The sequence below is a fragment of the Mastigoproctus giganteus genome, chromosome 10 (genome assembly GCF_048544385.1).
Source record: "Mastigoproctus giganteus isolate SK-2022 chromosome 10, ASM4854438v1, whole genome shotgun sequence".
Classification (NCBI taxonomy): domain Eukaryota; kingdom Metazoa; phylum Arthropoda; class Arachnida; order Uropygi; family Thelyphonidae; genus Mastigoproctus; species Mastigoproctus giganteus.
The window spans coordinates 98,225,891-98,251,179 of record NC_143584.1 but is presented as its reverse complement, the minus strand read 5'-3'; the positions used below and the strand labels follow the sequence as shown (position 1 = coordinate 98,251,179).

The 25,289-nt window shown below is 36.6% G+C and overlaps 1 protein-coding gene across 1 annotated transcript in view; it reads right to left on the bottom strand.

The window, feature by feature from the left end:
* Positions 1-25,289, bottom strand: part of Nadsyn (NAD synthetase) — a 370,732-nt gene that overhangs the window by 72,815 nt on the left and 272,628 nt on the right. Inside the window, exon 15 of the mRNA XM_090382985.1 lies at positions 12,973-13,108. Coding sequence (XP_090239111.1) covers positions 12,973-13,108 — 136 coding nt within the window. The remainder of the gene's footprint in view (positions 1-12,972; positions 13,109-25,289) is intronic.

Below are 25,289 nucleotides of genomic sequence, written 5' to 3'. Positions count from 1 at the left end.
GGCACCATAGGTGATGACAGGCAAGAACACCACTCAGTATATTGATTGCCAGGGTCTTTCTTTTGAGTCCCTGGTCAGCCCTACTGATCCTGGCAATCATGCCTGCATAGTTTCTCACTTTTTTGCTAAGTAAGCCAAATGGGGATAAAAAGTTAATTTTAAGTCAAAAACAACCCCTAGGTATTTTAGTTCTGATACCATTTTTATGTTTATTCCATTAATTTTAATTTCAGGGAGTCTCCTTAGGTTTCCTTTCAAAAGTACAGATTTAGTTTTTTTCAGTGATATCCTGAGCATCTGCATTTGTGCCCACTTCTGCAGTTGCATGAGGGTGGCATTTGTTCTTTGCTCTACAATCACTCTTCTCTACAGAGAACGGCAGTGTATAGTGTTAATTGTAATATGGCTCCGGGGCCAACTTCACATCAAGCAATGTGATGAATACAAAACATTGCAAAGGCCAGATTTTGTGTAGTGAGTGTTTGTGTAGTGTTAGTGTTAGTGTAGGGTTGTGTTGTTCATCCAGCCTCTTAGTCTAACGATCTGTGTTTTCACACAAAACCTCTGGTTTACCATCCAGTGCCATGAGGATGGTGGGCCGGGCAGTAGGGAGTGTAAAGCACTGGCGGGGCGAACCCTGTGGTAGCTAAGGATACAGACAGGAAGAGCCTAGTAAAAAAACAGAAAAGGGGGAAGTGGAAGTTTGAAGTGGGGGACAGGAAGTGGAGAGAGTTTGTTATTTGGTTTTTAGGAGCATCAGCAACTAAGGCCATATTGCTCCGGAGATATGCGGTGGTCATTCCCTGACCTTTCCGCATCCTCCGTATTTGGTGGTCACGGGCTCGAACCCCGGTCTAATCAAGAAGCATGTGCTACGCACTGCTGCTCCTGCCCACCTGGCTATGGAGGTGCCTGGGAAAGTTAAAGTTTTAGAGAGCAAGAGGGGCAGTAGTGAAGGCACCCACCTGTTTGAAAGAACACAGGGTAAGAATTCCTATGTAGGAGCCTGCATTGGTACTATATGCCACACTGGCTGGGGGGGGGGGGTAGGCCATGCTGGCCAGTGTCAGTGTCTTACACCACACTGGCTAAGTATCCAAGGCATGGTGTGTACTGGGATGAGCAGGGGGGGGCTGGACATTTGCTCATCATCTTATCTGTGGGGGATAGACACATTTACTTCACTCATAATCCACTTTCACACTCTAGTTTCTTTCTATTTTGTGCTTTTTTCTTACATGTTCTGTTTAGTTGTATATGTTTTTTTTTTTTTTTTCACTCATTCATCCTCTTTCTCACACACTGAGGGAGGGGATGCAATGGTGTGTAATGTAAATTAATATACTAGTACATAATAATCAGGGTTAGATAAGTAAGAAATAAGGTTGTTAGAAGTTTAAAACTAGGGTTAGCGTGTACTAAACTGTAATATTTTATGGTCTGTGTTCTTTCTCTCACACATTTATACTCTTATTCATTCTTCTGGTTTTCATTTTATTTATTCAACTCTTTCTTTCTGTACTGCACTCACTAGGCATCTCAACTTACTGTTATTATTCAGTTGAGGTGCAAGCCCAGTTGCAGGGGAGAATGCAATGAGTGTGTTTAAGTTGTTAGTATTAGAATAATTTTTTTCGTTACTATATATAAACTAATGCATTCATTCCCTTTTACCATAATGTCTTTTTCACTCTGTCATTCAGTGCCGAGCCCTTTCACTCAGCCTTTCATACTCTTTCATTCTACACTGCATTCCCTTGCAACTAGCTTACTACTATCTTTTGACTTAGCTGCTTCCCTGGCTCTGCCCCCTCCCCATTACATTTTTGGTTTGGGAACACAAGGTCCCCTACACATGGCAGAGTAGTGCTGTGCTACCCCTGGTCAATTTGATTTAGTCTTATCAGGTTACTGTCAGGGTGCTGAATACAGGTATCATGACAGTTTTTTAAATTTTTGGCTAATGATTACTGTTTAACTTCTGGGGGATGAATTGCCCTTCTTTGGCTAGATCTATGCATTTTGAATACTTTCTGCTTGAAGGTTGTGAATTCTTTGTAATTTTCTTTTCCATTATGAATAGATGTTCTTCTCCTCTGGGAAGAGGGCCAATCTGTGCTATTAACTGGGTTCTGGGGATGGCATAAATTATACATTAATATAGAATGTGTGCCCAGTCGTTACTCTTGCCACAGGTACAGTTTGGGTCATCAGTCAGCCCTGTGGAGGTTTATTTTGCCTTTAGGGAGCCATGTCCTGTCAATATAAAGGTAGTAAAGAGTCCAGGGACACACCACTTTGGTGGCCTAGGGCTAATCATTGCCACCTGTGGTAGAAACCTTTTGGTAACCAGACTTCTGGTTTCCTGTTCCCAATTTGTTTGCCATAGCTCATGGAGCTTTATGGCTATTCTTTTCCTTTCAACCTTGATGGTTTTGGCTGCATTAAGGGCAATCCCAGAAATTCTATGGGTATGCCTTTTTAATGCAATATAAGCTACTTTTTAGCTATTTCCAAGTAAAGTGGGAGAGCACTAGCCAGCACCTGCAGTGCCAGTGTGCTCACAGCGCAACATGCTCTGGTGATAGTGAGAAGTATTATTCTCTGAATTGTCTCTAATTTGCTTCTGTTTCTCACTATGGCCATGTGGGTAAACCACACACTGGCTCCATAGGTGATGACAGGCATGAACACTGTTCAGTATATGATTGCCAGGGTCCTTCTGTTGAGCCTTCTTTTTTTTTTTTTTTTGCCAAATATACCAAATGGGGATAAAAAGTTAATTTTGAGTCAAAAACGATCTCTAGGTATTTTAGTTCTGATACCATTTTTATGGTTTTTTCATTAATTTTAATTTGAGGACATCTCATTAAGTTTCCTTTCAAAAATATGGATTTAGTGTTTTCAGATGATATTCCGAGCATGTGTATTTGTGCCCACTCCCGCAGTTGCATAAGGGCAGCACATGATTTTTGCTCTACAACCACTCTCATTTCCTTTTACAAGGAGAATCAAATTGTCTGTAAAGGCTAGGCTTTCCACAGGGCCCAGATCCAACGCCAGAAATTCATGTAGAACAATTATCCAGAAGAAATGGCCAAGTATTGAGCCCGAAAGCAACTTTTGTTCAGAGGGTGTGTCAATTCCAGGAACCTTGTGTGAACTGAGACACTTCTGTAGCTGTTTATTACCTCATACAGGTTTTGTGGGACATTTGTCTGGAGGAATCTCCCGAGGACACTATGCCACCAGAGTGAATCAAATGCCCAGCAAAGTCTACAGAAATTGGCAACATGTACTTTTCCTCTGTATTTTTTATTGTTGTCAGTAGGTGGTGCATGGCATTCTCCGTAGAGTTGCCCTGCTTAAAACTATACTGATTATTTGAGTAAAAGCCTGCTTCTGTATAGTTTTTTTTTTTTTTTTGAAAACCCCAAACACGAGAGGTATTAGAACCTATAGTACTTAGTACCGTGCTTGGGTTGGAGGCTGAGAAGACGAAAGAAGATATTTGTTGACATTAGACTTGAACTTCTGTAGACTGTAATTTTCAGAAAATATGTATGAAGGAAGGTTGTTCCAGAAAACGGCAGCTGAATAAATAAAAGAGGAAGATGAAAAGTTGGTTCTGTGAGTTTGAAGTTGGACGGTAAATGAATGTTGGTAGCACGTGTTCGGACTGTTTTGAAAGAGAGAGTGCAAATTATAGAAGCCAATTCAGAACAGTGCCAGCTGAAGTATCTGTAGAAAAAGCATGCAACAGAAACAGTAGGTCTATGAGACAGCAAGTGGAGAAACTCTGTTAGAGAGGAGTCATTAATTAACCTAACTGCCCTCTTCTGAATGGAATCTAGAAGCTTGAGAGAGAGAGAGAGGTTTTGGGGACACCTCCCCAGATGTGGGAACAATATTCCATGATAGGGCGGATTTGCAATTTGTACAAAGTCAGCAGCTGTTTGGAAGAAAAGTAACACCGAGAGCAAAAGAGAAAACCAAGTTTTTTAGATGCAGAAGAAGCAATATTTGTAATGTGCTTGTGCCAAGAGAGAGAGATTAGAAGTCAGGGTAATCCCCAAAAGAGATATATCATTTTGCCTAGAAATTGGAGTGTCACTAAAGATAAGCATAGGAGCAGAATAATCATTTTTGTGAGACATCAGACAAGACTGAGTTTTAGAACGACTGAAATCAAATAAGTTGTCTTTGCCCCAATGGAGAATTACCTAGAGATCAGCATTTAAGGAATTGGTAGCGGATGTTTGAGAAGTTGAAGTTGATTGAGCAAGGCAAGGTTTCTCAAAACGGAAAGTGGAATTCAACATGCTATCATCAGCAAAACTATGGATAGGATTTCCAGTCAATGGGAGAAGGTCATTAATATACAAGAGGAAAAGAGTGGGGGAAAGAACTGAACCTTGGGGGACACCGGCATTAGTGGAGAAGTTAGAAGACAGAGAGCCATCTACCATCACCCTCAGTGAGCAATCAGAGAGAAAACTGGATAACCAATTACAAAAAACAGTTCGCAAACCATAAGATTGGAGCTTGTTTAGGAGACCTTTATGCCAAACACGTTCGAAAGCCACTGAGATGTCAAGAGCAACTTCTTGTGTTTCACCATATTTTTCCATTGAATTAGTCCATAAATGGGTAACATAAGCCAGAATATCACCAGTGGATCGACACTGACGGAATCCATACTGGCGATCGTTGATCACACTGAAGGTTTCTAGGTAGTTTAAGAGTTGGCGGTTAATTGATTTCTCCATTACTTTAGAAAGAGTAGAAGTAATTGCAATGGGACAATAATTGGATGGGAGGGATTTGTCACCCTTTTTAGGAACTGGCTGGATATGAGCAAATTTCCAAGCAGAAGGAAAAACATTTGGAATAAGAAAGTAAAAAAAGGTGGCGAAGAATAGGAGTAAGTTCAGGAGCACAGGTTTCGAGAACAAGTGGAGAAATACCATCAGGACCTGGAGCTTTCTTAGCATCAAGATTCGTCAAAATCCTTCTGACATCCTTTTGACAGAAGACCGCAGGAGGCATTGAATCGAGTGTGTTGGGAATGGTGGGAGGGGTTTTACTAAGATCACTGATACAGGAGTTGGAAGAAAAACGGGATGCTAGCAGGTCAACTTTACCATTGGCTGAAGTGAAAACAGAACCATCTGGTTTTGACAGAGGTGGGAGCAGAGATGGAAAAAGTTGCGGTCAATAGCTTTGGCAAGAGACCAGAATGCTCGGCTACCATTAGGGCAAGAAGCAAGTTTTCTACTCTTAGCCTGTTCAAAATCTAGTTTGGACTGATTAATAACTGCTTTACAATTGTTGCGAACTTTGGTGTAGCAGAAAATGAAACTGAAGAATTGGAAACAAGTCAATTATGATATGCAATGTTCTTCTCTTGAACAGCCTTACCACATTTATTGGAAAAACCAAGGTTTAGATAAAGGACGAGATTTTTAAGTGGAGTGTAGAATAAAGGATTCCATTCCTACAAGAATAATTTCACTGACACGATCTGAGCAAACGTTGACATCAGAAGTTTTGAAACAGTAATCCGACCAGGGAAAAGAAGAAAATAAATCTCGCAGGTCATCCCATTTTGCATTCTTATAATGTCAAAAAACATGAGGTTGGGAATAGCCATGAGATAAAGGTTCCATTGGAGAAGAGACGATCACCAAGTTGTGATCTGAGGTGCCTAAAGGACTACTCACTTGGACCGTGTACTTAGAAGGGTTGTTTGTGAGAAAAAGATCAAGCGTGTTGGCTGTATAGTTAGGATTGTCTGGTATTCTTGTAGGCAAATGAACAATCTGCGCAAGGTCATTAGTAATTGCAAAAGCCTCAGAATCTCAACCAGCTGGGTTGGTGTGACTAGAAAACAGAAGCCGATGGAGTTGTGAACATTAAAATCACCAAGGAAAATTACCTCACTATTAGGAAAGTTGGATTAGAGAAAGACAAGTTGCAAGGAGAAGAAGTCAAAGAGCTCCAAGTGATTAGTGGAGTTGGGAGAATGGTAGAGACAACAGATGAATTTGGCACAATGAGGTGGAGAGATTTTAAGCCAGAGAACATCGAAGAGAGGAGATTCCAAATTACCAAGTCTCTGACAGGGAATATTAGAACGGGCATATGCACAAGTACCACCTTTGAGGCGAAAGGAATCATACAGCGAATAATTTGGGCAACTGAGATGAACAGTAGTTGAATCGACCAAAAAATGAGATTCTGTCAGAAAAAGTAGGTAGGGTTTGGCAGACTGCAAGTGGAAATGGACATTGTTGGATTAGAATTGAGACCACGTATATTTCTGAAATGAACTAGGAAGTGTATGGGAGGTTTAGATTTTTTGCACATAAGCTTAATCTATTAGTTTGAAAATTCATGGTGTATTCAATAGTAAAAAAAGTGTGGGGGGGATATGCTGTATGAAGTAATGAAATTTTTGGATATGGTAAGAATATACCCAGATCCTTGACATAATGTGGCCTTGACAATGGCCCCCCACATATACAGTCACTATCTGGCAGAATAGAGGTAGCAAGATTATACGCTAGCTGATCTGGAAGCCTCCTAAAGAGTTACCAATAGGTTCGGTTTACTAACTAGCGGCTGGCCTTGTGAACACCGTTTTAGAGTTGCACCCTCGAAATGTAAGGAAGATTGGATCTCGCCATGATGTTCATCATAACCTCAAAAGTCATCAGTCATACTGCATGATGGAAGAGATGGGGAAGGGTTGACCGGAACTTAGTTCTGGAGACTAAACATGGATTCCACCAGTTCAAGCCTCCAATAAGCAAAGTGGTGGTATTGCACCGGTTGATGAGAGATGCTTGTGCACGGGTTATACGCAGGATTACTAACAGTCCCACCATCGTGAAGGTGCATGCAGAGGATTTGGCTGTCACAAACCATCCGGACTTCGCCGAAATTGGGTCTACTTGACTTGAATGTCACCCAAATATCAGTTCCATCAGTGTTTTAGACTCCCAGGTAGCAAGTACAGCTTGTCTGGCTTATCTGAGAGAATGTCTGTGACAACCTCAAGGATATTATATATGTATACGTTAGCAAAATAGCTGACCTGGTCTCATGTAACAGTGCTTATACAAATTGGAACATACTGGGATTATGTGCACAATTTGGAGTTCCACGGTTATAAGTGGAGTGTCTCAAGGTTAATTTCTGGGGACACACTTGTCTTGATTTCTTGAATGGTATAAATGATGGAATAAATGAGGAAACTTTGCAGAAGATATTTAAATTGAGAGCGAGAGAGAGAGAGTGATGATTCATATCATACTGAGCACTTTCAGAATGATCTGGATGGGCTTGATACATGATAGAGATAGATAGAAATAGTACAGCCACTCCCCGACTTAGGTAAGGGTTGCGTTTCGCAGAACTCTATGTAAGTTGGAATTTCCCTAAATGCTTATACAGCACTCGCAACTATGCATGCTGAATTTGATTGAAGCAAAAAAGAAATATTCGATGAACATGTAAATAGAAAATCGATGAACATGTAAAAAAAATAGAATTATTTATTCAATTTTTTTATCTCATGAGTAAGAAAAATTACAAAAGTGTACAAAATTACAAAAATTACAAAAAGGGAGAAGAGAAAGGCATAACGTCAACAAGTTTTGCCTTTCGAGCATTGTTGCAAGAATTAACTCTCCAGCTGATAAGTAAGCCACTGCGGAAGTTGAGATTTAGAAGGGGTTGTTTCCAACACATCACGAATTTCTCTGCAGTTGCAAATCGACACTGGCGACTTCACCACATACTTTAATGTTTTGGAAACCAGTACGATGCTTGAACCTATTAAACCACAAACCATTGCTTAGCACAAACTTGGCTTGGGGTTCGCCATACTTATCCTTAACCTCTTCATAAATACATCTTGCTTTTGCTTGAATGGCCATTAGACTTGCTTCTGAATCTGATTTTCCATCCATTTTATTAATAGCTTTTCCATCTTCGATATAGCATCTGAACACTATTGATCTTAAATGCATTGATACTTTAACACGTTCTTTTATATGCGCACTGTCCTTTAAGATAGTATTCACTATTGAAGCAGCAAGACCTAATTCCTGTGCAATAGATGACAAACTTTGTCCTGCTTCGTATTTCTTAATCATCTTCATTTCTAAATGAATTTTGTTTTGTTTCCTAGCCATGCCACCACTTGCCCTTTTCGTTGGTTGCTTCCCCTTTACCATTGTACAGTAATAAGTAAATAGGAATGAAGAGAAGATTCTGAAAATTTATTTATGTTTTTTATATGATTGAAGATTTCAGTGAAGGGGAACTCATTTCACCATAATACCGTAATGTAAAAGCCCACAGAATTCCAGTTATCAGTATTATGGCAAATGCAATAAGATCAAGTTTACTACCCATTTATAATAGATTGTGCTAACAGAAAAGCATAATAAACCCGAAAGTGCAAATTGTTTTATGACCTCCAGTAATCCTGTTTTAGAAAAATATCACAAAGGCATTCAAAATTGATTCTTATAACAGAACATATGACAACGATGAAAGTGTAGTGCAATTTCCCTTAAAAAATGACCTTTTAGAGAGATAAATAGCTTAGTTGTATTGAAAATTTCAACTTCCGAGATCTTGGAACGAATTACCAAAAAAAAAAAACACCAAAGTGTTATTAGGTTCACATTACAATATTTTCACAATACCTCCATTTATTTCTATGGGATGCAAAATACGTTTCCGTGATTTTTTAAAATTTGCACTGGCCAGCAAAAACTTATGTAAAGCCGAATTTCCGTAAGTCGAGTATTAAGTAAGCTGGGGAGTGCCTGTAGTTACATTTAACACTCTCAAATATAAGTTTATATATTTGAGGAGGAGGGATACAAGGAGGGATAGAACTAAATGACAGTGTTCTAAACTTAATATGGTAAGTAATACTTTAATTTTTTGCTTTCCATTCACAATATCTCCAAGCCAATCCTCAATTCAGTTGCACAAGAAGATCTTAAATATTTGGCAAAGTAGAAAAATAGATTAATTAATTAACTAACATAGAATTTCTATGCAGCTAATGCACTGAATTGTTTGTCCACTGAAATACCTTGATTCCAAACTATGGCCACAATCAGGCTTCTTGAAAAGATTGTATGTTCAATAGTTTGTGTCTATAAGTGTAAGTGTGTATGTGTGTTCTTAAATATCAAATGTAAAGGGGCACTAAAGACTGCCTTATCATATATATTACATAAACTGTATTAAAAATAACACAAATAATAATGGAAGCTTATGGAAAGACACCCAACTACTCAACTTTTAGGAGTGAAAGACAGGTTTCTTTCAGTCCCCGAAGCAGCAGTCACATTCCAATGTATTTGACTTGAACACAATTGCCAAAAGGGTATTGAAATGTTGCCATAAGCAGGTAGAGAGTCAGGTAGCTGGGTGTCTTGTCATAAATTGACATTATTTATTATTCTTGGCATAATTTATGTAATATATGATTAAACCTAATAAACACTCACACAATTTTTCTCAAATTCATATGGTGCTTGAGTGTAGGATCTTTTATGCTTATTAAGAATTAATTTATGCCACGTTTTTTCACAATTATATATATATATATATAGTTATTATGGTAAAAGTATAATATATACTATATAGTTACTGAATATGTATATAAACATAACAGTATACAGTGGGCGGTAAGGCCAAAATAACTTATAAAGACTAAGATAGCCTGTGTAGGTCTACATAGCCATACCCTGGGAATAAACATATAATCAGTAATAATATATAATATAGAATACAATAATGATTATGTAGCCAATTATTGATCTGTAGATACATTGAAAGGAACTTTTTCAAGGGCTAACCCCTTTCAATATATCCCACCAATAATTAGAAGAGCTATCTGTTTCTGATTGCCATCTGCCTGTTTAACTAGGTACAATTAATAATCATAAACATAATGGCTGTTTGGTTAAGATTTAAATTTAACAGCAAACTATCAACTGCAACTATCAACTAGTAAATCTTAGATCCAATATCACTTTCACTTTGTTCACATCCTTTTAAAAGAAGACAATAAAAGCAAGAGAAGGAGGCAAGATAACAGATAACTACGAAATGAATATATAGAATATTATATAGAAAATAGAAGGCCAACATAATTTTCAATTTCAGTTGTGGTAATATTATTTGATTTATATTTATGTAAAAGAAAGCTACTGCTGAAATAAGGATAAAGGAAGTAGGGATAAGTATAGTAATAATATATATATATATATATATATATATAGAAAATTATTTTAATGTTATGTGCAAATCTTTAATTTAACTTATGCTAATAATGAAAATACCGTGTACCCTGGGAGCGATGTATGTTGAATAAAGGGGGGGAAGAACGGAAAAGAGTAACGTTATAAACAAAGTGCGAATTTTGAAAAATGTAAAATTTGAAAAGAACGAAAATAGAAATAGCAGATTATTGAAAAGAACGACCAAAGTAGAAATAGCATTGCAGTATCTTTCATAATTTCTGTGTCATCTTCAGAGGTCATCCACCTAAATTATGAAAAAGAACAGCAATACTCTTACTTCTGTTTCTGACATGTTCTGTATGTCAAAAAAAAAAAAAAAAAAACACGTGTACGCGGACACGTTGTAAAAAATAATTTAGAATATAAATTTTGAAAAAATAAAATTAAAATTTTATTTTAATTTTATTTTTTTTTTATTTTTTTTTTTTTTTAATTTTTAATTTTATTTTTTAAAAAATAAAAAATAAAATTTTATTTTTTCAAAATTTATATTCTAAATTATTTTTTACAACGTGTCCGCGTACACGTGTTTTTTTTTTTTTTTTTTTTTTTTGACATACAGAACATGTCAGAAACAGAAGTAAGAGTATTGCTGTTCTTTTTCATAATTTAGGTGGATGACCTCTGAAGATGACACAGAAATTATGAAAGATACTGCAATGCTATTTCTACTTTGGTCGTTCTTTTCAATAATCTGCTATTTCTATTTTCGTTCTTTTCAAATTTTACATTTTTCAAAATTCGCACTTTGTTTATAACGTTACTCTTTTCCGTTCTTCCCCCCCTTTATTCAACATACATCGCTCCCAGGGTACACGGTATTTTCATTATTAGCATAAGTTAAATTAAAGATTTGCACATAACATTAAAATAATTTTCTATATATACATTATGGTTGTAGGGTACCTTTGCTCTTGCAGTGTCCCTGATCCATAATTCATATTATTGATATTCCATTTTATCTCTATTCAAATTCAAATCCATTTTCTTTCTTTACTTAATTTTAATTTTTATTCATAATTATATATATATATATATTTTTTTTAAATATTTTTATATCTAAATTCTTAATTACTGTATTTCCTTTACTTAGAGAACCATAATTTTACAAAAACGATGACAAAAGAACACAAAGAGCAGCACCTGACCTGTCCTCAGATCATTTTAAGTGAATTCTGGGGAAACAATAATGTGCCACTTTGAAAATTCTCAAGTATGATTCTGCCATGAACCCTGAAGCAATGACGAACATATAATAAATAGGTATTTCACTGAGAGGGGACTGTCAGACCAGGTGCCAATTTACACAAAGCTGAAAACAAAAATTGTAACACATGAAAAAAATATGGTATCACTTAATTTCCAAAATTACTCAGGTAAGACTATACATATATTAAAGAATATAAACAGAGTAATAACCAGTAATCTTGATCCAGTGATTAACATGCAATAAACATTTCTGAGGCATCTGTCAGACAAAGTGCCAGTAATGCTAGGATAACAAACGATTGTCATAAGTTATTTCACAGTTTTTCAATTGTTCTACTAGAAAGAACACAAAATAATCCTGTAAAGTAATCTTTTCTGGAATTGTTCAAAGGAATCCTCATCTGTCCAAAACAAAGGATCAGGATAGGCATTAGTGTGAAGTAACATAGTGCAATTCTTTTTGTTATACAATATTATGCAATTCTGACCCATTAGTATGTTAATTTAGTAGTCTATTATTTCTACAGCTAATGAAATTAGGCTTGTAATTTATAGCTCTATAAATAATTGTTAATTTTTCCCAACTTCTAATATTTCATTAGCCCAGATCACAGTGCTACATTTATATACTTCATAAGCCCATCTTCCTTTAACAAAACAGTACAATGATGGACAGTTAATTCCAACAGATGCACCACATTTCAGGCTGGCATAAATAAGAAAAACTGTGTTACATTCTCCATGTAATATTCTTATGCAAGGTATTATACTGAAAGTTGTGTTAATGCATGGGCATCCAATCTTTTTTTAGCTAGAGGTAAAAATAGATAAAATGCTGAAAGTTTTGGGTCACAAGTTTTTGCAGGAAGCAGAACAAGGACTACATGGACAGTTCCTTACCACTGTTTTTTTGTTTATTTGGTTTTTTAGGAGCATTAGCAACTAAGGCCATACTGCTCCGGGGTATGTGGTGGTCGTTCCCTGACCTTTCCGCATCCTCCGTATTTGGTGGTGATGGGCTCGAACCCCAGTCTAATCAAGAAGCGTGTGCTATGCACTGCTGCTCCTTCCCACCTGGCTACGGAGGCTCCCTCCTTACCACTAATTATATGCATTTTTCAAAATAGAATTGTTATCAATACATGTATATTTACAATTTAATTTTCTATATTTAATAATTAAATACAAAAATCCAACGATTATTATATAACACTACAATATTTTTATTATATGGCTATGATAACATCAATAAATACTGAGGAAGATACACAAAAAATAATGAGAAGGCAAAATGGAAAATAAAAAACAGCGTTACTAAAAATGAATATTTTCAAGAGTTAATGGTGTCACTGATTATTATACACAATTATTATACACAAATATGAGGAATAATAAAATATAAAAGTTAACTCAAAACAAAGCTAACCTGCACATTCTGTAATGCTAAACTCTCTCTTGGACTTCCACCATGAACTTTGAATTTGGGTACAAATCCAGTAACTAAAATAAATACTGCTATTATTGCTTCAACTGCTTTGTCAATAGTGATATTCAGATGATAACTAGAAAATAATGAAAGTCTGTCAATCAACTTTGAACAAATAAACAACTGTGTTTTGTAGAAAACCAAGTTTATAACCTTTAGTATTACATTATAAATATGAAAAAACTGCAACTATCAACTAGTAAATCTTAGATCCAATATCACTTTCACTTTGTTCACATCCTTTTAAAAGAAGCCAATAAAAGCAAGAGAAGGAGGAACATTGTGTGAGCTAGCACTAACAAGTATTGTGTCTAATATCAATGTGAACTCTCATAAGTATGCTCATATTCTTTATTTTCTCGCAACTTACTCTTAAATCATAACTGAGAAGAAAATACATACATTAGATGGAATCCATTGGTTTATTTCCCATTATTCAGGTTCTGATGTATGCAAATAAATATGCTTCTAAGAGACTATTTACCAAAAATAAATAACAATTTATTTATTCTAAGATAAAAGAATTTTTACAAATGATTTTAATGTTCCTCCAGGTTTTGTCTATCTACAAAAATACTGTTAGAGTGGCAACACTACAAAGACTCCACACATATGGTAAACCAGCACAACAATGTGCATCAAACATATGCTCAAGGAAGTAGGCTCGCAACAAGGATTAATTTTGCAAGCAAAGGAATTTTCATCAGTTATTAACAAGAAGAATGATTTTCCACAAATTGATCTTAACCAAACTCAGCTCCTTTTTCTTACTTATTATTAGCAACAACTTTGCTGAACTGTCTTACAGGTTGAATTCTTCTGTAGAACAGCCGAATACTAGTGAAGTAAAGTTTACATTCATTACTTAGTCTACATTAATCAATGTAATTACAATATGCAAATAAATATGCTTCTGAAAGACTACTGTATTTACCAAATATAAATAACAATTTATTTATTCTAAGATAAAAGAATTTTTACACGATTTTAATGTTCTTCTAGGTTTGTCTATCCAGTGGCGGCTCATGACTCTGATATATGGGGATGCTGCTTCTTAAAGTTACATTAAATTGCCTTGGTTATAAGACACAATTATTATACACAAATATGAGGAATAATAAAATATAAAAGTTAACTCAAAACAAGACATAGATGGTAATAATAACTCAATGTTAACTCAAGACATAGATGGTAATAATAATAAGCAAGTTAAAAATAGTACAAAACATTAACTGAACACTTACCATTAACAGACATGGGTAATCTCAAAATTTTATTTAAAAATAAAATCCATTCTTCAGTTTTTATTTGTTGAAAATAGATTAATAACTTTTTCATTCAAGTTTGGTGCACCGTTCAAATTGGCATTGCTCACTCCACAGTTCCTTTGACAAAACTGTCACCACAGTTGCCAAAATGCGTATTGGCAACCTGCCAACTAGGCATTGACTCAACCACTGGGGCCAAAATGTGAAACTGTCTAATCTAGATCTTATCATGGTATGGTAGATGTGCAGCAGTGAATAACGGAGTGTGTGTTCCATGTCATGGCATATATTGCTCTGAGAGTACTTGATCTCTTTAAGCAGAGAGTATGTAGACATTTTACATGCTCACAGAAATTTAGCTTATTATTTTATTATCCAAATTCTTAATTTGGATAATACATTTTGGTGGGATTGGTTGATTACTTGTAATTCAGGATAAGGATGCAACTTTTGTTTTCTGCATTAGTGTATTACTGCTACTGTTTCTTTATCAAGATTTGATGTCACTTACAGATGGTCCATAACTCTATGTTATTTATAGCGCTTCTCTGTTGTGTGTATATCCTATGAGTGATATAAAATGGTATGGTTACTTGCTTGTTTAAGTAGTTCCAGATTATATTGCATAATAAGATTAATTTTGATTACAGAGCACCAAAGACTGCCCTTTGGGAATCATACTTTAGAGATACAATATGATTATAATAGAATCAGAAAGTTCTTTTACATGAGAAGTTACGGGTTACTTTTGGTAAATGGTCTCACATTCCTGGGTTAACTCATGCAGATACCACATTTCCAGGTTGGATCAAAAGTCTCATAAAGTTGAGGCATATTATGACCAGGTGTTTATTTCTCAGAAAGGCATTGTGTTGTTTGTTTGCTTCTTCTTTTGTTATGAGACTATATTTCCGAAAACCATATTAGCTTGGACTGAGAAGATTATATATCTTAAGAAACCATGTGAATCAATTATTCAGCATTCTCTCTAATATTTTAAAAAGATGCTAGCAAGGACTATAGGTTGACAGAGATTAGAGGTTGTGCAGTTTGTGTGTGATCCTTTCAAGGTTTCAGGAAACTAGTACAATCAAGTGTCTGTATAGCTGTCCTCTATGTAGATTCTATTATATAGAAATAAAAGAATACGTAAGGAATTTGCACCGGATCATTTGATAATAGATTTCATTTGGATCAGCAGCCCCTTGTTTCAGCTTAGGCTACATGCAACTCTGTAAAAATGAAAGGTTGATTGTATGGCTTCTGTTGGGTTGTGTGAAAATTAAGTTTGCATCTTTCATTTAAAAATTTATGTTTAAAAGACTGTGTCATATGGAGGGGACATTGCTGACAATTTTGCAATGGTGTCCATTAATGCAATTGCAGCTTCTTCTGGCTTTGTTATATCTTTCACTTTCCAACTGGTTAGGTATAGGTGTTGTTGGAGATTTATCTGATTTTATTCCAGACAACTGCAATCTGTGTTCCCAGTTTCCAACATCCTTTCTAGCTTTTCTGCCTATAAAAGGCCTTGGCTCATTTTATTGTATATTATGAGATTGTCAGTGGGGGAAGACCCTTCAGAAATGATTCCAAGGCTTATTCTTTTCCTTTTTTCCATGTTGTTCAACCAATGTTCATAATGCTTATGATGTTTACTGGATGACTGTGAAATTAAAAACTCCGTTGCAGATATCATTCAATTTGTATGACTGTATTTTCAATATCAGAGGTGGCATGACTTCATGATCTAAAGTACCAAGAATAGTATCATGTCCAGTTCATTTTAGGGAAATTCCATTTTCTTCCCTGTGTGGAGTAGTGTCACTCATCAGTATTTTGAAAATTACAGGCTAGTGATCACTCTTATGCAAGTCATTTGAAATAATTAAAAAGTGGAAACAGGGTTGGTGAGGAGATGGTGGGATCAACTGCCAAGCTTACTCCCATTGGTAGCTGCAAATGTGTATGAACACCTATGCTCACTGCTAGCAACTTTTGACTTTCAAAAAATGAGAGATCAGACCATTGTAAGGAGAAAAAAAAACAGGTTTTCGGACCAAAAAAAAAAAAAAAAAATGTGAAAAACTGGAAATTTTGCAAAAAGCAGGCAAGAATAATAATAAAAATAGGAAAGAACAATAAAAATATAAATGTAAAAATCTCTTATAATTTACAATTATATAGAGAGTTAAGGCTAATCCTGTTTGGGTCAAGTTTTAATGCTCCAAAAATGTGCACTTATTGCAAAAAGGAAATAAGCTCTCACTGCAGTGAAAGTTCACTGTGGAACTATTTTCTGGTTCTCTTAAGTAAGGGAGAGAGAGAACATGTGATTGTCACTAGAACAGTGTAGTTTGTGTGCTAAAAAAAAAAAAAGTAAAGAAAAAAGAATACGAGGTAAAGCAACTCTATGGGTTTCGTAGCAAAGTGTAAATAAAAAAGTAGTACAGTACAGAAAATACCTGTAGGTGTGGTGAATTGTTTGTTGAAGTTCAATTTGCAATTTATGATAACACACACACACACACACGCACGCACTATTGCTTTGTACTTAAGGAAACAAGGGAAGAAGAAAAGGTATGCAAGCTTTTATTAGTTATGTCTCGCTTATCTATAGAATTTGGTGAGAGGCAGTTAAGCAATGCAAGGCTTACATTTGATTGAAGTTGTTTTCTTATGGGGGAAACCTATATTCATTTTGAACTTGAGATGCATGTTGCCAATAGTTGTTTGCAATTCCTTTCTTTGTAGAAAATTCTCTGATGATATTGAGTTCTTTATTATTTATTAAAAAAAAAGATCACTTGAGTAAAGAAAACAATAGTTAATAAAAATTTGTTTTCAGATATAATAGTCTGTCTGTCTATTTGAATTGTCTCTAAGTGCCTCAATCTGGCTAATTCAAGAATCTGAATAATAGGGAATGAACCAATGGGTTTTTTAGTGTTTTTTTTTTTTTTTTATGTGAACCCCAAACACGAGAGGTATTAGAACCTATAGTACTTAGTACCGTGCTTGGGTTGGAGGTTGAGAAGACGAAAGAAGATATTTGTTGACATTGGACTTGAACTTCTGTAGATTGTCATTTTCAGGAAATACGTATGAAGGAAGGTTGTTCCAGAAAATGGCAGTTGAATGAATAAATGAGGAAGATGAAAAGTTGGTTCTGTCAGTTTGAAGTTGGACAGTAAATGGATGTTGGCTGGTGGCGGCATGTGTTCGGACTGTTTTGAAAGAGAGAGCGCAAATTATAGAAGCCAATTCAGAAGAACAGTGCCCATGGAAGAATCTGTAGAAGAGGCATGCAGCAGAAACAGAACGTCTATGAGACAGTGAGTGGAGAGACTTTGTTAGAGATGAATCATTAATTAACTTAACTGCCCTTTTCTGAACGGAATCAAGAAGCCCGAGAGGGAGGATTTGGGGGCACCACCCAAGATGTGGGAACAATATTCCATGGTAGGGCGGATTTGCAATTTATAGAGTGAGTGGCTGTTTGAAAGAAAAGTAACGCCGAGAGCGAAAGACAAAACCAAGTTTTTTAGATGCAGAAGAAGCAATATTTGTAATGTGCTTGTGCCAAGATAGATTAGAAGTCAGAGTAATCCCCAAAAGAGATATATCATTTTGCCTAGAAATTGGAATGTCACCAAAGAAAAGCATAGGAGCAGAAGAATCCCTTTTGCAAGATATAAGACAAGACTGAGTTTTAGAAGGATGGAAATCAACTAAGTTGTCTTTGCCACACTGGAGAATTACCTGGAGATCGGCATTTAAGGAATCGGTAGCAGATTTTCGAGAAGTTGAAGCTGATTGAGCAGGACAAGGTTTCTCAAAATGGGAAGTGGAATGCAATGTGCTATCATCGGCAAAGCTATGGATAGGATTTCCAGTCAATGGAAGAAGGTCATTAATATACAAGAGGAAAAGAGTGGGGGAAAGAACTGAACCTTGGGGGAGACCAGCATTAGTGGAGAAGTTAAAAGACTAGAGAGCCATCTACCATCACCCTCAGGGAGCAAACAGAGAGAAAACTGGATAACCAATTACAAAAAACAGTTCGCAAACCATAAGATTGGAGCTTGTTTAGGAGACCTTTATGCTAAACACGTTCGAAAGCCATTGAGATGTCGAGCAACTTCTTGTGTTTCACCATATTTTTCCACTGAATTAGTCCATAAATGGGTAACATAAGCCAGAATATCACCAGTGGATTGACACTGACGGAATCCATACTGGCAATCGTTGATCACACTGAAGGTTTCTAGGTAGTTTAAGAGTTGGCGGTTAATTGATTTCTCCATTACTTTAGAAAGAGTAGAAGTAATTGCAATGGGACAATAATTGGATGGGAGGGATTTGTCACCCTTTTTAGGAACTGGCTGGATATGAGCAAATTTCAAGCAGAAGGAAAAACATTTGGAATAAGAAAGTGAAAAAAGGTGGCGAAGAATAGGAGTAAGTTCAGGAGCACAGGTTTCGAGAGCAAGTGGAGAAATACCATCAGGACCTGGAGCTTTCTTAGCATCAAGATTCGTCAAAATCCTTCTGACATCCTTTTGACAGAAGACCGCAGGAGGCATTGAATGGAGTGTGTTGGGAATGGTGGAAGGTGTTTTTCCAAGATCATTAATACATGAGCTGGAAGAAAAATGGGATGCTAGCAGGTCAGCTTTATCCTTGGCTGAAGTGACAACAGAACCATCTGGTTTGAACAGAGGTGGGAGCAGAGATGGGCAAAAGTTGCGGCCAATAGCTTTGGCAGGAGACCAGAATTCTCGGCTACCATTAGGGCAAGAAGCAAGTTTTCTACTCTTAGCCTGTTCAAACTCTAGTTTGGACTGATTAATAACTGCTTTACAATTGTTGCGAGCTTTAGTGTAGGCAGAAAATGAAATTGAAGAATTAGAAACAAGCCAATTATGATATGCAACATTCTTCTCTTGAACAGCCTTAGCATAGTTATTGGAAAACCAAGGTTTAGATAAAGGACGGTTTAGATAAAGATAAATTAATGGAATCCTTTATTTGAGATAAAGGATTCCATTCCTGCAAGAATAATTTCACTGACACGATCTGAGCAAACGTTGACATCAGAAGTTTTGAAACTGTAATCCGACCAAGGAAAAGAAGAAAAGAAGTCTCGTAGGTCATCCCATTTTGCATTCTTGTAATGCCAAACAACACGAGGTTGGGAATAGCCATCATGAGATAAAGGTTCCATTGGAGAAGAAGAGACAATCACTAAGTTGTGATCTGAAGTGCCTAAAGGACCTCTCACTTCAACCGTGTACTTAGAAGGGTTGTTTGTGAGAAAAAGATCAAGCGTATTGGCTGTATGATTAGGATTGTCCGGTATTCTTGTAGGTAAATGAACAATCTGTGCTAGGTCATTAGTAATTGCAAAAGCCTCAGCATCTCGACCTGCTGGGTCCGTGTGACTAGAAAACAAAAGACAGCTGGAGTTGTGAACATTAAAATCACCAAGGAAAATTACCTCACTGTTAGGAAAGTTGGACTGGAGAAAGTCAAGTTGCAAAGAGAGGAAGTCAAAGAGCTCCAAGTGATTAGTGGAGTTGGGAGAACGGTAGAGACAACAGATGAATTTGACACAATGAGGTAGAGAGATTTTAAGCCAGAGAAGATCAAAGAGAGGAGATTCCAAATTGCCAAGTCTCTGACAGGTAATATCAGAACGGACATATGCACAAGTACCACCTTTGAGGCGAAAGGAATCATACAGCGAATAATTTGGGCATCTGAGATGAGCAGTAGTTGAATCAACCGATAACTGAGATTCTGTCAGAAAAAGTACATGGAGTTTGGCAGACTGAAAGTGGACATCGTTGAGATTAGAATTGAGACCACGTATATTTGTGAAATGAATTAGGAAGTGCTTGTGAGGTTTAGATCTTTTTGCAGATAAACTTGCTCTATTAGTTTGACAATTCATGGTGTATTCAATAGTAAGAAAAAGTAGATGGGACATACTGTATGAAGTAATGAAATTTTTGGGTATGGCGTACACGTGGTAAGAATATACCCAGATCCTTGACATACCATGGCCTCGACAATGCTCCCTGCATACACACTACTCGGACTCCCTCCAGTCACTATCTGGCAGAGTAGAGGTAGCAAGATTATACACTAGCTGATCCAGAAGCCTCCTAGAGAGTTACCAATAGGTTCGGTCCGGTGTACTAACTAGCGGCCGGCCTGCGAACACCGTTTTAGAGCTGTACCCTCAAAATGTAAGGAATATTGGATCTCAACACGACGTTCATCATAACCTCAAAAGTCATCAATCATACTGCATGATAGAAGAGACAGGGAAGGGTTGACCGGAACTTAGCTCTAGAGACTAAACATGGGTTCCACCATTTCAAGCCTCCAATAAGCAAAGTGGTGGTATTTCATCGGTTGATGAGAGTCATCTACCACCTAGTACTGCCTGGTAACATAGAGGGGCGGCGTTCCTCCATGTGGTGTGGGCACCACACCTCGACCCCTGCTTAAGTTGGTTCACACCTGGCTGGTCACCCACCATGTACTTGTGCATGGAGGTTATACCCAGGATTACTAACAGTGCCACCATCGTGAAGATGCAAGCAGAGGATTTGGCTGTCACAGACCGTCCGGACTTTGCTGAAATTGGGTCCACTTGACTTGAGTGTCACCCGAATATTAGTTCCATCAGCGTTTCAGATTCCCAGGTAGCAAGTACAGCTTGTCTGGCATATCTGAGAGAATGTCTGTGACAACCTCAAGGACCATGTTCTCAGTGTGTGCATGTTCTCAATTTGTCACAGTGGTTTAACATTAAACAGAAACTAGACCATGTACATTTCACTGGCAAATTGTCTACATTAAAATTCCACTTTAAACCACATATTTTTTATTTTTATTATTATATTTATCCCAAACATGCAAATACAGCATCAAGGGAGAAAAAAAAAGAAAAAGAATAAAATTTACATATACAAAATCTGAACTTCATAACAGTCTACTGGTTAACATATATACATACATTGACCACAAAAAGTTATGTCTCTACACTTTTGTGGTCAATTCTGGTAAATCAAAAAAAATGTCAAATGACTTTTTCTTGGTCAAAGCTGGCGCAAGGGTTTCATGTGCCCTAGGCGAGACTTAAAATATGCGCCCCAGTTGTATTCTGTACCATCCATCCGCCCATCACCCTGCCTACCAACAAGCTTACTACCCATTCATCTATAATATTTATCTGCTTGCTGTATATTATTATGATTTATTGTATGATCTGATAACAATACAGTGCACGAATACAACATGGAACATTATCACAAAATAAACTTTATCGCCCTCCTTTCTTCCCCTTCCGCCCTCTTTTCCCCTGGTCATCAAATTCATGGCATAAATCTCGATAATGTTATAGTTGAGTTTTCGGCGTTGGACTTTTGGCGTGGAGGTTTGTACTTTTGCACTGTGTTGTAGTGGCTGCGTGAAAAACGGAGAGGCATCTGACTTAAAATATTATCTCTTCTTCCCTACTTTTTCTATTAATATTTTCGGAAGCTTTTAATTAAATATCAAAGTGATGCACCGACAAAGCGACTCTGAATGTCATAAAATCATAAAGAGGATTATGTTGTAAATCAAATCTTTTTTTTAGAATATATTCTTATTTGATAAAATATTTAGATAATGTTATTTCTTTATTTAGAAATAATTATTACCTTATTTAATTTAAATAATTCTTTTTTTAACCACTAAAAAAAATTACATTTTGTTGGAATGAGCCCCTAGGACTTTTGCGTCCAGGGCATCCGCCTAGGTTTTTTTCACGTCCATCACAGGCAAACAGACCGGGGCTGCACACAATTTATGGACATTATACCCATGGGTGGATGACGTTGTTGGATAACTCTGATATCAAAATTCCCCCCCCCCCCCCTCCAAAACCGGAATAATGAATGGGAGAACCCTACCCCCTTCTTCTGAGATCAAGACTGCAATTTAAACTGTACGGGATTCAAAAGCAATAATTGCTTTGTCCTTTTGTTTTACGAGACTGACCTCAACACGTACAGCAATACTCCGCATAGCACTGATAATTGGTACCGAAACTGTTCCGTGTTATGTGAAACCGTACTGATTGAGGTATAATTATTATTTTTTTTTTTTGTCCTTGCTTTTTCCCATTATATATGGGGTCAGCAGTTTTTTTTTTTTTTTTTTAGGTATAATTATAATGGGTTTTAATTGAATGCATGCCAGAGAAACAGTCTATAAACAAATTATAATAAATCTAAACAATTTGCACTTGATAGCCAAGGATTTGAGATAAAAAATATTGCAAAAATTTTATGAATGAAAAGGTAACATGAGAGATGAGAAAAAAAGCTTTGTTTATTTAGGTATTTCAATAATAAAGTCTGGTGAAGTAGTCTCTTCTTTTTCTTGGCGTACAAGTCTTTGTGGCTTCGAATTCCATCTTGTAAAATTTGCCGTATTTTGATGCTGCATTCATCATCCGGATCTCCATTCATAATCAGCCCAGGGGCTCACATCTGGTGAGTACGGGCTCAGGGTAACTCGGGAATTTTTTTGGCTAGTGTAGCATAAGCCTCAGGCTTCCTTGCACCATATAGCTAAATAATAATAATAATAACAGTCTACTGGTGAACCACTCTATCTATGCTAAACATCTGATTTTAAAGAATCTTTGCTTATTCACATCCTGATATGAATAAGCAAAGCATTTGCTATTCATTTTTTATTCACATCCTTAAGAATGGCTAATAGAGGGAATTTAGCAAATCAATTTTGTTGCTGTTGTAAAGAAATAAAGCAGAAAGGCCATTACTTGCACACTTTCTCCTAACAGGATTTAAACTAGCTTCAAATCCTGTTGTAATCCAAGCACCCCCAAAATCCAAAGGAATTAATCAACCATTTGACCAATGGGTGTCATGTATACATCATACTATGTATTCACCTTGTTTATCAATGTAGTTTTTTAATTATTCTATGCAATTCATATATGCACTATGATAAAAGTACGGTCCCTGCTATTGAAGACTCCTGAGAAAGACTCCAAGGTTGTGGGTTATGTGGCAATATTCTTTTCTAGAGTATTTGCATCATTATTTATTGTTTTTTATATATGCTTTTGTATTTATAATTTTTTAAAAATTTTACTTTGATTTATTTTATTTCTTTACCCCTTTATTCCTTTTCTATTTCTCTTTTCTCCCATTATCTTTATCTTTAAACTAATATTCATCATGGTCACTGGGATTTTCTCTGATCAGTTGCCCTAATCCATGAATCTTTTCCTTATTTTCTTATTCCTTTCCTTTATATATATACACTGGTGTTCAAAGAAAGTGCATCACCCAGGAATTTCACATTTCTAACCCTTTTTCGTGATGGTATGTTACATTAATGACTAGCATCACAAATAGAAATATAAACAAAAGATATTTATTAATAGTTAAGGCAAAGCTAAGTAATATTTGACAGGTGCTCTCAAAATATTCCAAAATGAGCATTTGCAACCTTTATACAACATCTGGCAAACATGACAATTATGGCTAAAATGTTATCAGAAGCCCTCAATTTGCTTCAGTTTATCATTTTAAATGGAAAACAAAATGAAAAGTTCACAAGTGCAAACTAATATTTAGTTGAACTGCCTTTAGTTGAAGTGCCCTGATGACAGCAGCACATCATCGAAGCATTGACAAGATCAATTTCTGAATATAATCAACAGATAGTTTGTGGTTCCAAACACAAATTATGGCTTTCTGAAGTTCACGAAGGGTAGTAGTAGTAGTGGCATGTGATGCAAGAAAGCATGTGTATGAGCTTATGCAGCATCAGCCAAAAAAAAAAAAAAAAAAAAAAAATCACACCATTCCCTCCAAATGCCTGTCCAGTTCCTCCTTAAATTTATTCAACCTATCAACTTCCACAACGACAGATGGAAGTTTGTTCCAGCAATTAACCACCCACTGGCTAAAGGAAAATTTCCGCACATCTATTCTACATCTGTCTTTTCTTAATTTGAATTTATGCCCCCTTAGGTTCGTAATCTGAACAAGTGGAAGGATCCCATCAGAATTCAGCGTGCTCAACCCATTCAAGGCCTTATACACCTCAATCAGATCACCGTGCAGGTGCCTAGTCTCCAGTCACTGCAATTTGCAGAACTTAAGCCTCTCTTAGTAAGAGGATCCCTTCATTCCCCTCACCAATCTTGTTGCCCTTCTCTGTATACGCTCAAGTAAATCTACATCCTTCCGAAAGTGAGGACTCCAGACCTGTATGCAGTACTCAAGGCGTGGCCTGACCATAGCCTTATACAGAGGGATAATCACCTCCTTTTCCCTGCTGGCAAAATTCCTATATATCATTGATAAAACCCCATGACCTACCCTGGCAGCCTGTCTGCATTGCTCAGAAAACTTCATATCTGCTTGCACAATTACTCCCAGGTCTTTTTCATTTTATACCACCTTAAGTGTAGTACCACACAGTTGGTACGTTTCTCTGGGGTTACTTCTACCCATATGCAGTACTTTGAATTTGTCAAGGTTAACCTTCAGTTGCCACTTCTTAGCCCATCTGCCCAAATTATCTAGATCCTGTTGCAGTAGCACACTGCCATTACTGTCATTAACAACCCTGCCAACCTTTGTATCATCTGCAAACTTCGACATTAAGCCTGATATACCTTCATCAATATCATTGATAAATATACAAAACAACAGTGGACCCAACACCGAACCCTGTGGGAATCCACTAATAACATTAGTCCACGAAGAGTAGCACCCATTGATTACCACCCTTTGTCTTCTCCCACTTAACCATCCTTTTATCCATTGTAGCAACTTACCCTTAATACCATTCTGCTCCAATTTGTACAATAGTCTTCCATGCGCAACAGTGTCAAAAGCTTTCCTGAAATCCAAATATATGATATCAAAATTATTTTTTGCATCC